This window comes from Equus quagga, chromosome 8, assembly GCF_021613505.1.
Source record: "Equus quagga isolate Etosha38 chromosome 8, UCLA_HA_Equagga_1.0, whole genome shotgun sequence".
In the NCBI taxonomy this organism is placed as follows: domain Eukaryota; kingdom Metazoa; phylum Chordata; class Mammalia; order Perissodactyla; family Equidae; genus Equus; species Equus quagga.
Window position 1 is genome coordinate 112,711,227 of NC_060274.1, and position 18,323 is coordinate 112,729,549.

The 18,323-nt window shown below is 39.7% G+C and overlaps 1 protein-coding gene across 1 annotated transcript; it reads left to right on the forward strand.

Annotated features, from left to right (window-relative positions):
- Nucleotides 1-3,353: 3,353 nt before the first annotated feature.
- On the forward strand, nt 3,354-17,964 carry LOC124244200 (leucine-rich repeat and guanylate kinase domain-containing protein-like). Its single transcript, XM_046670648.1, has 5 exons — nt 3,354-3,422; nt 5,032-5,120; nt 6,966-7,088; nt 13,062-13,213; nt 17,563-17,964. Exons 1-5 carry the CDS (start codon nt 3,420-3,422, stop codon nt 17,703-17,705), a joined length of 510 nt encoding a protein of 169 aa, XP_046526604.1. The 5' UTR covers nt 3,354-3,419; the 3' UTR covers nt 17,706-17,964.
- The last annotated feature ends 359 nt before the right edge of the window (nt 17,965-18,323 follow it).

The window sequence follows — 18,323 nt, forward strand, 5'->3', positions numbered from 1 at the left end:
TGACTCTATCTTTGCCTCCTAGGAGAAGCTTGATTTTCTGAACTTGAGTAAGATTTGTTTCTTCAACCAGCTCCTCCAGCCTCTGTAGGGGACACCCTTACTCCTGAAGCAGGCTAAGTCACTGAAAGCCACATCTCCAGAAAAAAATTGCTGAACGGCCAATTCATTCATTGAAAGCCAGTTTAGCAAGTGTGTGTGCAGCAGATAAGGCCATGCAATCCTATAAAGTACCCAAATGTATGACAGCCACAGAGAAAGCGGGCCTGTGGTGACAACATGTTGGGCACCTACGTCTACCAAGCACTGTTTCCTTTCAATACTGTGAGGTGGGTCAGCTCGAGGAGATTGTCCAAGATTGCCCAGCTCAGAACTGTCTATTTTGACTTCAAAAGAAAAATGCTTTCTTCTACACAGGTGCATTTTTTACTGCTTGGTGTTCAGCACCATGTTTATTAGCTGGAATAATACTATAAAGAGATGCTTCTCTCATCTACCACCTGGTTACCATGTGGTACAGTTCGTATTGGATCAGCAGTCTAAATGCTTTTTTCAAGGTAATAAATTGGTTTCCTATTATTCTCTGAAGGTGACTAATTTTCAAATATCATTTATCATCGTTATGATTTATGCATGTCAATTTTGCATTTATGCATATTGATTTATGCATATTGAAGGGTATTCACCTGCTGCATTTTTTATCCTTGTTGAAACTCAAATTATCCTACCTTTGGAGGCTGGTCCCATGGCATAGTGGTTTAGTCAGTGTGCCCCACTTCAGGGGCCCAGGTTTGTGGGTTTGGATCCTGGGCATGGACCTACACCACTAGTCAAGTCATGCTGTGACAGCGACTCACATATAAAGTGGAGGAAGATTGTCAACAGATGTTAGCTCAGGGCTAATCTTCCTCAGCAAAAAAATAAAATAAAAAAATAAAATAAATTATCCTAGCTTTGGCCAGTGAGGGCCTCTTCGAGTTGGCTCCTGTGTCCTTTTAACATGACCCATGTGGTCTTTGATACCCATCTATCTGGTATGACAAGATATTCTATGCTCTTTTGTTCAGTAACTGTCCCAGACCTGGAATCAATCTTTTCTCCAAGAAGCCTTGGTTGCTTTAAGTGGGAGATGGTAGTACAAGAACACATTGTGTTTGCTAGGTATGCTTATTGCTGTTGGGGTGGTCCTTGTTTCTAGGGCTTTTCTACGGTTGGATAAAATATTTTTTGAGTTCACATTAATATTTCCAATTCAGATTCAAGACTTCAGGATTTTTACTTAACTTCTTCCCTATTTTATTTCTTTCACACTGAGAATTCTGATCCTCAAAGATGTAGGGGAGGATAGAATTATAATATCTCATTAAATTCTCATGTTTTATCCACATTAAACACAGAAGAGTCTCAGAATAACAGTACTAATACTACCAGCACTCATTATAAAAACTGAAAACAGTTAAAAAGATTTTTTTGCAAATGTTCTCCGCTCATTATTTATGGTTGCACTATAGCTACACTATCAGAGCATATAGTCATTATATACTCTCTCCCTTTAACTCTCATTTTGTCTTAGCTCTCAAATATGTACATACTTAATAGTCGTCATTAGATCTTACCTCAGTGTCTCTCTAGTTGTTTTCTTGTCTAAGCTTATTCTCTGCTAGAAAAAGAAAGGGCTATGGGAGCAATATTTCCTGAATTCTTGCCTGTTGGTAAGAGGCTGATATACTTTTTATACTTGGATTGTAGTTTTTATCAACCATCCTGTTTCCTTGTTTTGGATTACTTTGTCAAGGACTCATTGTTTGTAAGTTGGATCTTCTTTGTTTACCTTATTTATTTGTCATTTTCTCTTGAATCTTTTTACGTCTTTCTTTGTTTCTTTTCGAGTTTAAAAATTTTCCTCTGTTCATTTTCTATTTCTCTTAAGGCATTATTTGTTGTGTTTCTTCACTCTGGTATTCCTTCTAGTTTAGTTTTCATTTCCGAAGTGATTTTTTTCCTTATATTTCTAATTCTTTCCTGAGTTCTGTCACCTCATTTATAAGTTTGTAAAATTGTAATTTATTTGTTCCTTGATGTCTATGTCATTTCTTAATGTTGTTTAATTTATTTCAAAACAGTAGATTACAGATTTTATCTGCTCTATGAGCAAGCATTCATTGTCTGTCGAGGTGTTCCTCTGCTCCTCTTTCTCTTTTTTCTTATAATAACTTTGCGTGGAATTTGACTAGAAAATTTTTAATTTTTATGTGAAATTAGTTTTCTCAGTTTGTAGAAGGCAACATGCTTTTTTCAAATAGTGTTCACCTATATGGCAGCTTCCCTCCTGCGATTTCCTGCCTCTGTTCCCCTCCCCACTTAGGTGTAGACTTGCTGTTTCCTTTGTCTCTGTTGATCCTGTCCTAATTGGTTTTCATCCCATCCCATCAGCTTTTTCCTTATTGTGGGGCCCTGTCTCACAAGGGAGCCCCAGTGGGTCACTTTCAAGAATTCACAGTTGATTTAGCTCCTTCAGAACTTACCATGAACCCCTTATGCTTACCCACTGTTAGGGTGGGAACAACACCTTCTATGTTTCAGTGTGTTTCCTAAATTGTCCTGCTTTGCTTTCCAGTAAATACTTTTTAGCTAATCCTTTTGGAGGTTCTCCTGTTCTCAGGTCTTTTAGTCACTCTGTTGCTTCCTTCAGCTTCCTCTTGCACAGACAGGGATATTGTGCAGGTGTGTCACTATTAAGGCGTCACCTGTATTTTAGGGTTTGAGGAGATACCTTGCCACCTGGTTGGTTGTAAATGTTTTGATATGTTTTTGATGTGGCTATTTAATTGCTATGTCTATTTTTATGTGGGGATTCTGGAAGATCCAAAAACTATGCTTCCACCACCACTGTCATCTTCCCAATCATGATGTAATTTAAATCAAACATCAATATAGGAAAAAAATAAGGATGATGTAAAGTGAAATCACAATAGTAAATGTGTGTGATAGTACAGAGTGATTTGAGCAAAAGTAATAACAAATTAACATGAGAGTAGGACAGCACATTTGGTCGATATAAGTAATTTTATATTAATATGAAAAATTAGATGTTCATGGAGTTATTTAAACATACAGTTTTTAAATGGTGAAATTTACATAGTGTTCGTTCCTGTCTTCCTTTCTTGTCCTATTGCAGACCCCTCCCTGCCACCCAACAGCTATTTTCTCCTCATCCTGCTTACACAGAACCACAGAGCTAATGGTCAAGCAAACGATAAAATGGTCTCAGCCATCAAATGTCCACCTGAGAGCCTGTGTTCAGTGAAGCCACATGTTAGCGCTCATGTGTCCTGGTTTCTAAAGAACAATTTCAAAAGCTTGAACTAGAACTTCTCAAGCTAGCAACAGTTGACAGCTAATTCTAAGGCAGATTATAAAGAATGGTATATGTTATTCACTCTTTATTACCCCCCAATTTACACAGTTGTACATTAAAGGTATTTATTGAGCTCCTGCTTTGTGCTAAGGCCTGTGTGCTGTGTGCCAAGGATACAGGAGTGACCAAAGGGACTTCTGGTCTCTGGGATGTAACTTGTTTCCCAGAGTTGCTCACTGTGCCCATCTTGGCATCACCGCAGAGCCGAGCCACTCCTGCAGAAAAGTTTTTGTAAAGCAAAAATGTTTTTAGAATCATATCAACTTAATCCTTAAAAATTGATTCTTAAAAAATTCCCCCAGAAGACATGCAAACACTTGAAACTATGTTAGTCTTCACGGCTAAAACAGTGGTTAGCCTGGAGCTGTGGGCCTACCACCACAGGGATGGTGTTGATCCTTTCACTCGCATACTTGTTTGTTATTATTTCCTATGCAATTTTAAGTGAATGTCAACTTAGAGAGGGGCCTGGTAATGACATTAAAATAAAAAGTCAGGTTTATCTCAGGTTAAGTTACTGCAAGCAAAGATTAGTGTATTTTAAAAGGTATTTTATTGCTGTTTGAATAAGTGTTATTATAAATCCCTTTAGAAATGATGGACTTTTATGTAAAACAAATAAACACTTGCTAATTTATCGTTTCAGTAAATTAAGAATTGTATATATTAGGTTTGCTTAAACTGAGGAAATCCACCCCATGGACAGTTGCTAAACAGGTCATACTCCATCTGATAATCTGTGTAAACACACGTGGTACTGTTTATAAAACAGCATACACGATCTTGTGGTTTTTTTCCTCCATCTTCTTTAATCCCCTTTTGCCACCAGCTTATAAACCTTTTGAATTCAAAGACTGTGTCTTTTATGTTTTTGTATCCCTAGCAAATGCTCACTAAGTATTCAGTGATGGTGACGGTGATGCTGGTGAAATTCGGAAGAAAGACTTCCCAATTTGTCCTGTTTCAGGATCATAGCTGAAGGTTGTTGGATATAGTCAGTCAGTTAGTTACTATGTGTGCTAAGATCTGGGAAGACTAAAAAGACAATAATAATCTGTATCCTTAAGAGAGACTCTCATTGAAAGGTAAAAAATATAAACATGAACTGTTAGTAAAAAATTGTGGAGCCAGCCCAGTGGTGCAGCAGTTACATTTGCAGGCTCCGCTTGGGCAGCCCAGGGTTCACCAGTTCGGATCCCAGATGCGGACCTGCGCACCACTTGGCATGCCATGCTGTGGTAGGTGTCCCACATATAAAGTGGAGGAAGATGGGCACAGATGTTAGCTCAGGGCCAATCTTCTTCAGCAAAAAGAGGAGGATTGGTGGCAGATGTTAGCTCAGGGCTAACCTTCCTCAAAAAAAAAAAAAGCCACATTGTCAAATAAAGTTTATATATTAAATGGCAGCCATCATAACAATCTTTTGATTTGATTTATAAAGTTTTTTTTTTCTTCCCACTGAACAAATATCAATTGTTTTTTAGGCTTATCTTTCCCCCCCTTTTTCTTTCCACATATTTGACAATCTCTAGTAAGAAGAGAATAATTATAGCTATTTTAATTATCTGATGTAATTTTGACATCAGTGTAATTTTCTGATCCTATTTCTTGCCTAGGAAAGAGATTCCATGGAGAGACAGTATGAGACAGCCCGGAAGGCCCTAAGAGGAAAGACACCTCCTCATCACACACTCCTATTTCAAAGGTAGTGATTTGTCACGGTTAGTTATACCTGGGCATCTTTAGATTGCTGTTCTAGCATCCAAATATACCAAACGAATCCTAAACCATCAACATAGACAGGGACCTCTGTACTAAAATGGACCCAGTGAACTAGTAAATCTAGTTCTAGAAGTTGTATTTCCCTTTCGTTTGTGTATATTTTTAAAGGCATAATATGCTCACAGCTACTAGAAACTGATGATGATATTTCTGGTGGTGTCTGAATATTAGTATCAGCCTCCGGTAAGGCTGTTTATAACTGAAGGTTAATTGTATTCTGTTTTTTTTTTATCCTGTACTTGTGTGTCATGAATCTCAAAACAACAGTAATTAATGATTTGTGGGATCATTTGTTGAATGTCTCCTTTCCATTTTAACCTTTAAATTCCATAAGGGGGGGACCATTGTATCTTTATTAATCCATGAATTCTTAGTCCTTAATATGAAATGTTTCATTTTGTCCTTTCTGCATAGTAAAGGCTTTATAGATATTAGTGGCTATAATAATTATTGTCCTATTAATTATTACATATGAAGAGACACATTTAGGCTTTGAAATTTACTCAGAATGAATTAACCAGGTCACAGGATGTTTATGAAATGTTTGCGGTTTATTTTCTCATTAATGTTACAGGCATCAGTATTCTGAATTCTTTGTGACCTTTTAGAAAGTTTGAGTAATAAAGTGAGGCCCCTGTTTTCAGAAAGTTATTAAGAGCATTGACTAGACATTAATTATTGCATTATTTTAGAGTGCAGTGATTTGAGGAAGCAGAATAAAAGAGCCGTTTAAATGGTTTTTTCGATTTCAGATCTTTTTATTGTCTGTAATTTTAAGCTATCTGTTGAAAATCTTTAACCAATATAAATAAAATTGTTTCGTCTATTTGTCTAATATATATCAAAAAAAGTGTGATTAATTTTCTTCACATCTTTGGCTATCTTTGGCTATCTTTGGCTAGTCTGACTCAAAAGACAGGCTGTGTGGTATCTACAAAGTTCTATTGTGGGATTGGGATGGTGGTGGCCAGGAGAGAAGCAGTGTCCTCCAGAGCAGCTAAAGCCAGGGCCTGTGTGACCTCTGACCCACAGAACGGCCATGCCTATTGAAACACTGTGGACAGAGACGCTAAATAGTTTTAAATATGAGCTCCAAATGGTTGAACTAGGGCAGATAGTTGCTTTGAATTTGCATGCATTTATATACAATTGGACTATTTTGCACATAGCAGCTCTATTTAGCATGTCTGGGGTGAAGAGCAGTAGGATTTATTCACTAAAAATGGTTAATGATTCTTTCTGGTCACTCTGGGGAAACAGGCTAGTATAGACAAAAAAAATAACATTTTATACTAGAGTTCAGTTGGGAGTATAATATTAGAATTTTTAGAAATATTTTATTCTGGTGTCATTTCAAAGCATTAGGTTATAAACAAAATTGGAAAATGTCTATTTCAATTTTATAACAGTTGATATATTGCTGGATCTCACATAACAAATGTGACTAGGATTTACAATAGAATATGTACTAATCAGTAGGAAGAGAATTTGCCTATACTTATGGCTTAATGGATAAGGAATATTCACAGCAATACAAATTTGCTTCAACAATACAAATTTGCTTAATCTACAAATTAGAATGTGATAATGCCAGTGTCTGAGACAAGCAGTGACATGAACATTTATGAGTGGATACGTTATATTATTCCAAGTAGATTTTATCGGCATTTGCATTTACGAGGGATGTAATGGTCAGTATTTAGGTATTATATGTGTGTATGCTTGATACCATTACAAAATTCTTTGGATTTTTTTTTTCCAATTTTAGGGGTTCAGTACCAACACCCAACATCAATAGTCCACGTTATTTTACAGCTTTAGAAGTACAGAAAGATTTTGAACTTTGTGAAGACTATTTTAAAACTGCCTTTCGACCATATCCTGAAAAGAGGTGAGTTGAGTTTTTCTGGATGGAGTTGGCTGTTTTCTGCTGGTTAGTTAAGATCGTGGCGCTCATCCCTAGCTTCAGAGAAATCCGAAAACTGGAAAGCAAGGCCCCACCTCCCACTGTGGAATTCAAAGACAGTAGATCCTGGCTCTCTAGGGAGGGCACAGGTATGTAACGTAGGTTCATAAAACTGGAAGCTTCTCTCTGAGACTTTGAATCTTGAGGGAGTGACACAAAGACACAGGGGCAGTTAGAGATCATTTAAGTCACCAGTCGGGGAAGAATCAAGAATCCATTGTGCAGTGCAGATAACGATGATCTACCAACCTCTTTCTGTATTGTGACTCATCTTTGTTCTTGACACCTAGCTCACCTTGGTTCTGCCCAGTTTTTAAGCCAAGTTCTCTGGTTTTCCATTGTCTATAAACTACCTAATAGCTTTTCTTTTCTTTTTTTTAAAGATTGGCACCTGAGCCAACAACTGTTGCTAATCTTTTTTTTTTTTTTTCCTACTTTTCTCCCCAAGTTCCCCCCAGTATACAGCTGTATATTCCAGTTGTGGGTCCCTCTAGTTGTGGTATGTGGGATGTTGCCTCAATGTGTCCTGACAAGCGGTATCATGTCTGCGCCCAGGATCCGAACCCTGGGCCGCCAAAGCAGAGCCAGTGAACTTAACCACTGGACCACAGGGCGGGCCCCGCCTAATAGCTTTTCAATAACTGCCTTTTTAATATTCAAGTTGGCCAGCATTGGTGTCTGTAATTTTCAGTTAACATCTCTGATTAGTACAATGCTATATTTCAAAATGTTTACCTGCTGATGTCCACTATATAAAAGTCCATTTCAGGGTCCCAGTGCTTAACACATCAAAGTGTGGCTCAAAGTCTGAATGTGTGTAAGTTGAGGACCCCATAGGGACCACAGCAGACCCTCCAGCTGGTTTAAGTGCTTGGCTTTTGCACGCATTCTGCTGCATTCTGTTTCTACCTCAGCTTTGCCTGCCACTACAATTGACCATCTCTCTGTAGGTCTTGAATCCAAACTCCCAAGCAAACATCTGGCTGGTTGAGTCAGTCGCCATCTACTAAGGAGTGCCACTCTTGGATAGAGACCTCCAATCAGGGCCCTCATATGTAGCAGGCGGGTCTATAGATTGGTTGCCCCTATGTCAAGCACTCGTCCTTTATCTAATTGTCTGTGGCCAAAGCTGTGACAGAGAACCAAGTAAAGAAGTCATCGAAGGGGTCTGTGGGCTTGGCAGTCTCTCTGGAGTGTCTGAGTGCATGGCAACATAATTGAGAAGAAATGTGACTGGAAGGGAGTACACTAAAACGTTAACAGCAGCTATTGATCTAGAATTATCAGTTATTTTTATTTTCTTCTTTATCTTCTTCTGTAACTTTTAAATTGTCTGCACAGGATACATATTTTTTATTTTAATATCCTCAAAAAGCTATTAAAAATCCTTGAGAATATGATGAAGTATTCAATAAATGGGGAAAAAATGGTCCTTTAGATAAAATTAAGTTTATCATATCACTCTATATATTAAAACAAATTCTGGATAAATTACAGTTAAATACTAATCAATGCCTATAATAAAATAATGTGTTAAGAGTCAAATGCAAATGTATATTCAGCATAATGTAAGTTTAAAAATATTCATCTCTATGTATAGAAAATAAAAAAACACTGAAAAGAAATACCCCAAAATATTATCAGTTACTATCTTCTAGTAATGGGATTATGGCCAATTTTTTAAAATTTTGTTCTTCTCTGTATTTTCAACAATGAGCAGTTTATAATTTTTGAATTATTAACATAACTTTAAAAAGTTATTTTAAAAGTTTGCCACAGCAAAGGGATATTTTATGAGGGTGATGTATCATAATGAGAAGGAGAATTTAAGAAATGAGTAATGCTTTCCTTCATTTCTGAGTTTTATTGTTGTAACACTTTGAGCTTCCGTTCATAAATTTGATGATAAAAAATAACCGTGCCCTCCAAATAGTCCCCCCAAGTCTGCACACTTCACTAGATGCTAGAGACTCTAGCATTATACTTAGTTAATTCGCTTTCTGTGACAATGTTGAAACTGTGCGTCACTGAGGATTTATTAAAGCTCTAAATTTTTAGTACAGTAAGGTGGATTGATGGGAATCCAGTGAAAAAGAGAATGTCTTAGTCAGTTCAGGCTGCTGTAGCAAATTACTGCAGACTGCGGGGCACAACCAACAGACAATTATTTCTCACAGTGCAGGAGGCTGAGAAGTCTGAGATCAGGGGGCCAGCACGGTCGGGTTCTGATAAGGGTCCTCTTCCTGGTTTGCAGATGGCTGTCTTCTTTTGTGTCCTCACATGGGGGGAAACAGAGGAAGCAAGCTGTCTTGTGTCTGTTCTTATAAGGGCACTAATCCTATTCATGGGCTTCACCTCCTGACCTAATCACCTCCCAAAGGTCCTACCTCCTTATACCATCATATGGAGGTTAGGATTTCAACATATGAATTTTGGGGAGGGGACACAAACATTCAGTGCATAACAGAAGAAAAACAAAAGAATCTTAATAGGCTGCAATGGATTTATACATCATCTGTTCCCACAGTGGAAAGGGTAGGTCAGACCTGTCACTCAAGTCTGACCCTTCACATATGGTAATACATGTATCTTTCAACTCCACCACTTTTTGACTTCTGACTTTCAAAGCATTTTCGTCTAATACTTTCTTTGATACAAAGGAAAAGTAATTGTTGAAAGGCAGAACTTGCTCTGTGATCCCTTTGTGGTGTGTGTTTTAAATGAGGAAGTATTCTTTTCCATAAATAAGAGACCAAAACATAAGTGTTATGGGTTGAATTGTGTCCCCTGCCCTCAAATTCATATGTTGGAGTCCTAACCCCCAGTACCTCGGAGTGTGACCTTTAGAAATAAGGTTGTTGCACATGTAATTCGATAGCTTAAGATGAGTTCATGCTGGATTAGGGCTAACCCCTAATCCCATATGATGGTGTTCATATAAAAAGGGGGAATTTGGACACAGACACACACACAGGGAGAAAGCTTGGGATGATGCAGAAGCCAAGGAACGCCAAAGATGGCCAGCAAACCATAGAAGCTAGAGGAGAGGCCCCGAACAGATGCTCCCGCACAGCCCTTAGAAGGAACCAATCCTGCTGACACACTGATCCAGACTTTTAGACTCCAGAGCTGAGAGAAGATACATTTCAACCACTTAGTTCACAGTACTTTGTTACAGCAACCCTAGCAAACTAGTGCAATATGTATTAAAATTCCAGTGCAATTTTTCTTGCCATTTTCTTTCTGTGTTTCCTTCAGCATACTATATTTATATCACTTTAGAGACTTAGTCATAAAATCTATAGGTTATTATGTTTTTCACTAAAAGAGAGAAGAACATCTTTATGTTTCTATACTTTGGAATAAAATATCTAGCCTATAAAACATCAACACATCTAAGGCGTATTTAGGGGGAAAAGACTCAGTCTAGTTATACTTCTAGAGAGAAGGTCCCAAGCATGGGTTAGTAATGGCACTTTTCCACTGTGAAGGGTAGAGGAAAGGGTTGTTCAGTCACTGGAAAATCTAGATGTTGGCAGTATTGTTCTCAGTTTATACTTCTCTAGAAAGTGCTTTTTGGACAAGCTCAGTTACCTTATGTGAGAGCAAGAGACTGGGAAGCAAAGTCTTCTAGGAGCTTGGGTGCTCAACCTGAAGGAGGCCAGCATACTGTGAGGGAGTTCCAAAAGCTGTGGTCTAGCAGAAAGAAGAGAGAATCAAGAACTCAGTCCAAGCTGTTAAGAGGGATCCCCTCCTTAAGGTAAGCAATTAGACTTCTCTATCAGTTGATAACAAGTAGTCAAAACTTCTAAGCAGAACTCCTGGGGACAGGGAGATTGCCCCATCCTGGACTATCTCTGCCTGGGAACTTTGGTACCATCTAGCCCTAGCTGTGGTTGCTAGGAAGCTCAGGTCCAGCAGGAGGCAGGTGTCCATGCTCACAGTATGGGAACTTTCCAGGAGGGCTCATTCTGGATTCCAGCCACGCATTACCCACCAAATGCTGCAGCCTCTGCTTACCATTCAAACATAATACAGACAATGTGAGTGGCCTCACATTGGACATGTCCCCTTAGTAGGCCTACACTGCCCACTACATTTCATCCTGGCTTAAGGACAGGCCCAGATAGTTAATTGGACTGTTTCCAGTGATAAAGCTCTGAACTCCTGGAGACATCACATTAAGATTTGCTTCTACCTTTTTCATCTCTGCTATGGTCCTAATATCATCCTGGTGGACATAGACACCCTCAGTTAAATGACAGGCTTTATCTTGAATAGACGCAATTTGCATCAGCCTTTGCTACTGCCAAATATGATCTTAAGCTAAATGTGGAGTGTGAACAAGTGGCGGTCAACTTGAACTTCATCCTAGAAACATACATCTTTGCTGAGATAGGAATCATTACATTGGAACTGCAGAGAAGAAGGTAAAATCACAGCCAAACACTAGGCTCTGTAGTAAACAAAAATCTATTAATTTTCAACATTTTTAGTCAACCTTTGGCTAAATCATGAAAAGACATAACCATGAATACAAAACATAACATAATCAACCTTGACAGTGAAAAGTAGAGCTCTAATGACAAAGTTTAGGAGGTGGAGGTGGAAACTCAATATAGATCATCTGTCATTGATGGAACAAGAAATGGAGGTTTTTAAATATGATACATGAAGATGTAGATCTGACAGATGGAGGAACTGAAAATAGTGAAAGAACTGTTTGGGGGGAGAAAAATAGAGCTAAATCCTTTCCGATCATAGCAGAAGTCCATATCTATCAACTATATGCTTAAAACCAATAGGTCAATAAAAGTCAGTGACATATTATTTGGAAATAAGATTATTGTCAGAATATCTAAAAATCAGACAGTTAAAAATGGTTGACTGTTAGGAAAGTCAAACTTGGGTGATTGATGCTTTTTATTATAAGCTCTTCTGTATCATATGACTTAGTTTTAACTATATGTAGATAGTAGGCTGATTAAAATGTTAATGAAATGTTTTTAGAGAAATAAGAAAAGTCACAGAAGAAAAGATGAATATATTTTGATTATATAAACATTTTAAGTTTCTCATGGCCCAAAACAAACTTAAAAGGAAAACAGCAAGCTATATAAAATACAACCAAAGAGTTAACATTCAATATATAAAGAGTTCACACAAATTAATATGCAAAACACTAAGATCCTCAAAAGATGAATGAGGAAAAGACAAACAGTTCACAAAAGATGGGAGAAAGACTAATTAATAAATATGAGGAATAATGTTTAATCTTGCTGTGAACAAAGCTCAGCTATTCATTGCGTTCTGCAGGATGAGCTCCCCCGTGGAGCTTCCTCCCCTGCGAGGGAACCAGGAAGCAGGTGGATCTCAAAGGAGAGCAGCCTAGTGGTAGGAAGTGCGCTGGCCCAGACACAGAGACTTCAGGCACCCAGATCACACCCTAACTCTGTTCTAAAAAGGGGAACAAAATCAGTCCCCAAAACTGGCATCGTGTGTGCTCAATGTGTGGTCCAGATCAGGCCCCTAACACGCTTTCATTTTCTCTATCCTTGAAATAGTAGGAACTGCCGTATGTAAATTGCACTTGATTCTAAAGTCCTAGGAATTAGGATCTTTGCCTTGTTCATCTTGTTTCATACTCCAGTACCTATCACGATGCCTTGCTTTTAGTGAATATTTAGTTATGTTTGTATAATGGATGAGAAGTTTATGCTATAAGGTAAAGTACTTAATATGTCGGCTGCTACATAGCTCTTACCGTAGATGCTATTGAAAACATGCTCACAGACCACTGACGTGACTTGATAAAGGTGGCCCAAAGAAGTTGGAGGCAGAGGTCATATGGCTGTTAGTTTTTCATCTCAAAGATATCATTCATTCTTCGTTTTACAGCGGCATGGATTTCCCTGTCATCAGGAAATATTCTGCATTACTTCAGTCCTGTCTGTGGTCAAAAGAATTGCCTTTTCAGCCTCCAGAGGGCAGGAGTCGTTCACGCCCAGGATCAAGAACAAGTTGTAGAGTGACGGATCAGGACCTAAAAGGTTTGAGTTGTTTTACGTATGATTCTCATATAAATATTAATATTAATATCATATCTATTTCCCATTGTTTTTCTGACTGTTCCTGATTTTTTTAGTTAAATGAATGTTTTCAGTCTGAATCTCTCCTTTGAGGTAGGGGTGGTTATTTGTCTGCCGTAGCTATAGATGAGAAACGAAGTTCAGAAAGGTCGGGAATGTGCTGAAAGGGACTTAGCTGCTTAGAGTGAATGCTGCTGCTCTGCCACATGGCCACACTCCCAAGGTGTTTTCTGGGACGAGGGGCTCCTCTCAGTGAAGGTGAGGAGAAGCATGGAAGGTTTCAGATTGCTGGCCGATCTACTGCTCTGAGGATCTGGCAGAATCCTAATGCTTTTGGGTTTGGCGAATCTGGCCCGGTGCCCCCAACGACCCCACTCCCTTTTTGTTCCTTGCTCCCCAACACACATGTGAATGCATATCTCCAGGCACAGACAGAATGCTCATTGCATTTTTGTGTGTGAGCTCAGTGGTCATGTTCATAAATGACAGTCAGTAAAGACCTTGAATGGTGTGGGGAGACTGAAGGGCTAGAGGTGAACATGGGAAAGGGAGAAAGTGGCCCAGTGTTGGGATAGAAGGTGGGGCTGGGTGAGCAATTGACAAAGGAAAGAGTAAATTGGGGGAATTCTCTAGGCTGTGGAGGCTCGGAGGGAACCACCAGTTGTAGCCTGAGGGCGGATGCTCTGCCTAAGCCCCGAAGAGGAAGTGAGGATCCCCTGCTTGCTCAGGTGACTAGGGGAACCAGAAAGAGAATATAGACTTGTTAGATTGCCAGGGACAAGAGGACACAGTGGATGGCATCACCTAAAACAGGCATCTTCTAACCATTTCAAAGGTGGATTCCCACTTCAGCCGCTGTTGTATTCATGAGAGCTGGCGGAGATAAGGTATTTTCAAGGACTCATGAAGGAGGACACAAGCAATGAGGATTAGAAGCCCAAGACCAAAGTTCCAGGAAATAATCCAAAATTCTCAAGTAGACACTTTATGTCATCTCACAAGATGTGGGAAGTGATCTAGGAACCCCTTAAAGGCTGCGACCTGCCACTCCAGGGCCTGAGGGCACCCAGGAGCCCAGGACCAAACACGTCACCAAAGCCTATCATGGTTCTGGCCTCCCATAGGACATTTTCTCTCCTCTGCCTGTCTCCTTCCTTAAATGGGATACTTAGAGCGGAAAGCTGCATTCCAAACATACTTTAGCCAGAACAACGTGGGGCTCTTACCTGTGGGGTGGTGCTGTAGGAAGAACATTAGATGAGGAATCAGAAGACCTGGGATCTAGTTCCATTCTACTATTATCTGACTGCCTAGTGTTGGGCAAATCAGCTAATGTCTGAGCCTGGGGAGTAGTAATATCTGTCCTACAATAATATAGTAATATCCCATATTACTACATATTAGTAACTATACATGTTATATATAATACATATACACATATATTAGTAATTATACTATATATTATCTATGTATAATAACACAGGTTTGACAAGATGGGTATGATGTAAGTAAGAAGTAAAGAGCTAGATATCTGCTAGGTATTATGATTATACATTTTTATACACATAGCAGAAGAGTGTGGTAATTCTTTGCCAGGATGGTTTCTGGAGATTTATTTTGTTCTTTGAATGGACCATGTTTTCCTCTTTCCTGATATGCCTTGTGATCTTTTGTTGAAAACCGGGCATTTGAAAAAGCAGCTACCTCTTGAAGTCTGCAGCCTGGCTCATGCAGGGGAAGACCTTGCCTAACTAGCGGAGTGTGTTCTGAGCCCAGGATCAGCCCAGTCTGAGGGCTTAAGGTCTTTTCAGTCCTTTTCTGACCATGCACTTTCCCTGGACCTGTGTGCTTTTTCCCAGTTCTCCGGTCTACACAGATGCTTTTTAAATGTCTTTATTTCCCTAAGAGTCTTACTCCTGCTGCTTCTTGGGGCTTAGCAGTTCTATTGTGTTCCTCACTTAGTAATCTCTTGTCCCAGACCTCTGTGGGCCTATGGCCTCCTTACAGTTTTCGCGAGCTGTGCCCTGCCCACTGCTTCCTGTGGCTTCCTCTAGTCTGGACAGTTTTGGCCATCTGACCTCTGAGTTAAGTCACCACCAGGCAGCCAGCCCCTAGACAGGTTATACATTGCCCTGTGCTCTCTGGTTCAAAAGAAGGAACTGGGGGCCAGGCCTCCCTTCCCCCAAACCAAACCTTGACCTGCCAGGGAAGGGATGGGGCAAAAGGGAGCAAAAACTCCGTGAAATTTCCCACTGTTTCTAAAGTAGCTCTTTCTCGATTGGACGTACACTTGGTTGCTGTAGATCTCTGACTGATTTCCAGAGCTCCTGTGAGGTTTTTGTGTTAGTCTCTTGTTGTTTATTTGATGGTTTCATGGGGGAACGAGGGCTAGAGCTTCCTAGTCTGCCATCCTGCTGACATCTTTTTGTGGTGGTTTTCTTACCAATTGCATCACATTACTGGTTTTGGGTCAGTTAAACTCTCTTATTCACATGAAATGCCTAACCAGTTTTCTATCATTCAATATAAGCACACTTGATTTTTTTTTTTTACATAAATGAAATTTTTATTTTCATCTTTTTATCATTTTGGTTTCAGCACCAAATTCTTACTTGATTAAGTCATTTTGGGTCTTGATTCATCCCCTAAATTAACTACCTTATAGATTTCTATAAAGCCAGCAAGCATGGCACCTATGCCTTTGGCATAGTCACTGTCAACAATAGGACCCAGAACTTGGCTAATAGCAGTACCCTGTGAGAAGTCTCTGGAGACTCAATTCCAGGGAGATTCTACCTGGTGTGTGGTCCTTCTCACATCTCTCTAGAGTATTCATATGAGAAACTTTGACATGTGTCTTGGAGAAATCAAGACACATTAAATCAGTGGTATTTTCTAACTCAGAGGTCAGCAAACGTTCTGTAAAGGGCCAGACAGTAAATGCTTTGGGCTTTGAGGGCCATATAGACTTTTGCATTACTCACCCGTACCATTGAAGTGTGAGAGCAGCCGTAGACAAGATGTAAATGAATGGAGGTGGGGCTGGGTTCCAATAAAACTTTATTTACTAAAACAGGATGCAGACCAGATTTGGCCTATGGGCTGTACATTGTTGACCCCTGCCTAAGTAGAAGGGAAATTAAGTTAATCTGAAGTAATTTTTCTTTGCAAATCTCTTCTAACATTTGTCACTCTGCAGTATTCTCTAAATGCACAAACCATTTCTTTAATACACTCAAATTTGCTAAGATTTAAAGTGAGGTGTACTGGTTTGTATATCTTTATTTCCATTTTGAAAATGGCAATATTATTTGTCTCCAGTACTTTTTTTGCAGTCAGTGAATTCTCAAAGACTAGAAACTCTAAATTACTTCTGTAAGTTATTTCAGCCCCCGGGATGTGACTTACCTGGGTGTGTAAACGTGAACCGATGGAGAAAGGAGGCCCAATCTTCTGCTATCTTCTCCCTTCTTTGGAGCACAAGGGGGAGCTTTTCCTTTTCTTTTCTTTTCTTTTCTTTTTTGTCCTCTGTTAACACGACATCATCTTCTCAAGGAGTATGCCATCCTTTCTCTGAATATACCTTAGAAAAGTCCATTTGGCCTTTAACATTTTGGGTTGCTTCAGTTTGCCCAATAGCTTGAGTCTTCCTGATCTTATGTTATAGGCCACTCCATTTCTCTCACTCCCTGTAGAATCCTCTGCCTCACTTTCTCAATTCCTATGACACTGCATTCTCCCCAGGGCGAATTTGGCTTCCTCTGTGACTACCATGCTTCTACCTTCAGTCTCTATCTTCCAAACTCCACGTGCTTCCCACAGTCTCTGAAGGAACCTAGCCCCATGGTTCATCCTTGGTATTTTATCCTTGGTGGACAGACCAACCTTAGAGGACATTAGATGAGGTTTTTCTAGGAGGGACTTCAGAGAGAGAGAGTGTGTGTGTGTGTGTGTGTGCGCGCACGTGTGTGCATGCATGCTGAGTCTGCTTATGTATGATTGTGAAAGAATATGGTGAAGATATGGTTACAGAGCATATGAGCAGGAGAGAAGAGTGGCATAGGAATTGCTTGCTGTAGCAACCTTCTGATTTTTGGGCAAATCTATACAACCCAAGGCTTGTCCAGCCTCCCACGTAATATATTCTGAACCTCATCCCTTCTTCTTCTTGTCTGGATTTCGTTTATTATAGTTTGTTATGAGTAAATTCTAAAAATTATCCTGGTGCCTACCTCGTACAGTGCTTATTCGTTTAGTATACGAAAGAGTTAACTATATGTACTGTCTCTTTTTTTCTTAATGTTTTACAGCACTATCTAAGCAGTCATTTCCACGTGAAAATTGGACTCTCCAACACAGAAGACACGCATGCTCAGTCATCAGTCGCCCAGGTTCCAACACCAAACCCCCCCTCCCTCCAATCCCTCAGGGTGGCAAGCGGACCAGTGCTTGAGGCTTGATCTTAACATGGAAAACTTGCATTGATCATGTCCAATCCCTTTATCTTACCTGGCCATGGATCCTGGCTGTTCTCACTCAGCCAACTACCTATAAAAGAATGTTTTCTATGCCTTAATTCTCTCAATTGGTTTCTTTTGTGATTCTCTGAATAGTGTCAACCTTTTTTTTTTTTTTTTGCAGGGAAAGATTGGCCCTGAGCTAACATTTGTTGCCAATCTTCCCCTTTATTTTCCTCTCCAAAGCCCCAGTGCATGGTTGTATATCCTAGTTGTAAGTCCTTCTAGTTCTTCTACGTGAGCCACCGCCACATCGTGGCAACTGACAGACAAGTGGTATGGTTCTACAAGTGGGAAATGAACCCAGGTCACTGAAGTGGTGAGAGCACTGAACTTCAACTACTAGGCTGTCAGGGCTGGCTCTTTTTTTTTTTTTTCTTTTGGTGAGAAAGATTGGCCCTGAGCTAACACCTGTTGCTATATTCCTCTTTTTGCTTGAGGAAGAATGGCCCTGAGCCAACATCTGTGCCCATCTTCCTCTCTTTTTTTTGTATGTGGGTTGCCGCCACAGCATGGCTTGATGAGTGTTGTAGGTCCACACCCAGGATCTGAAC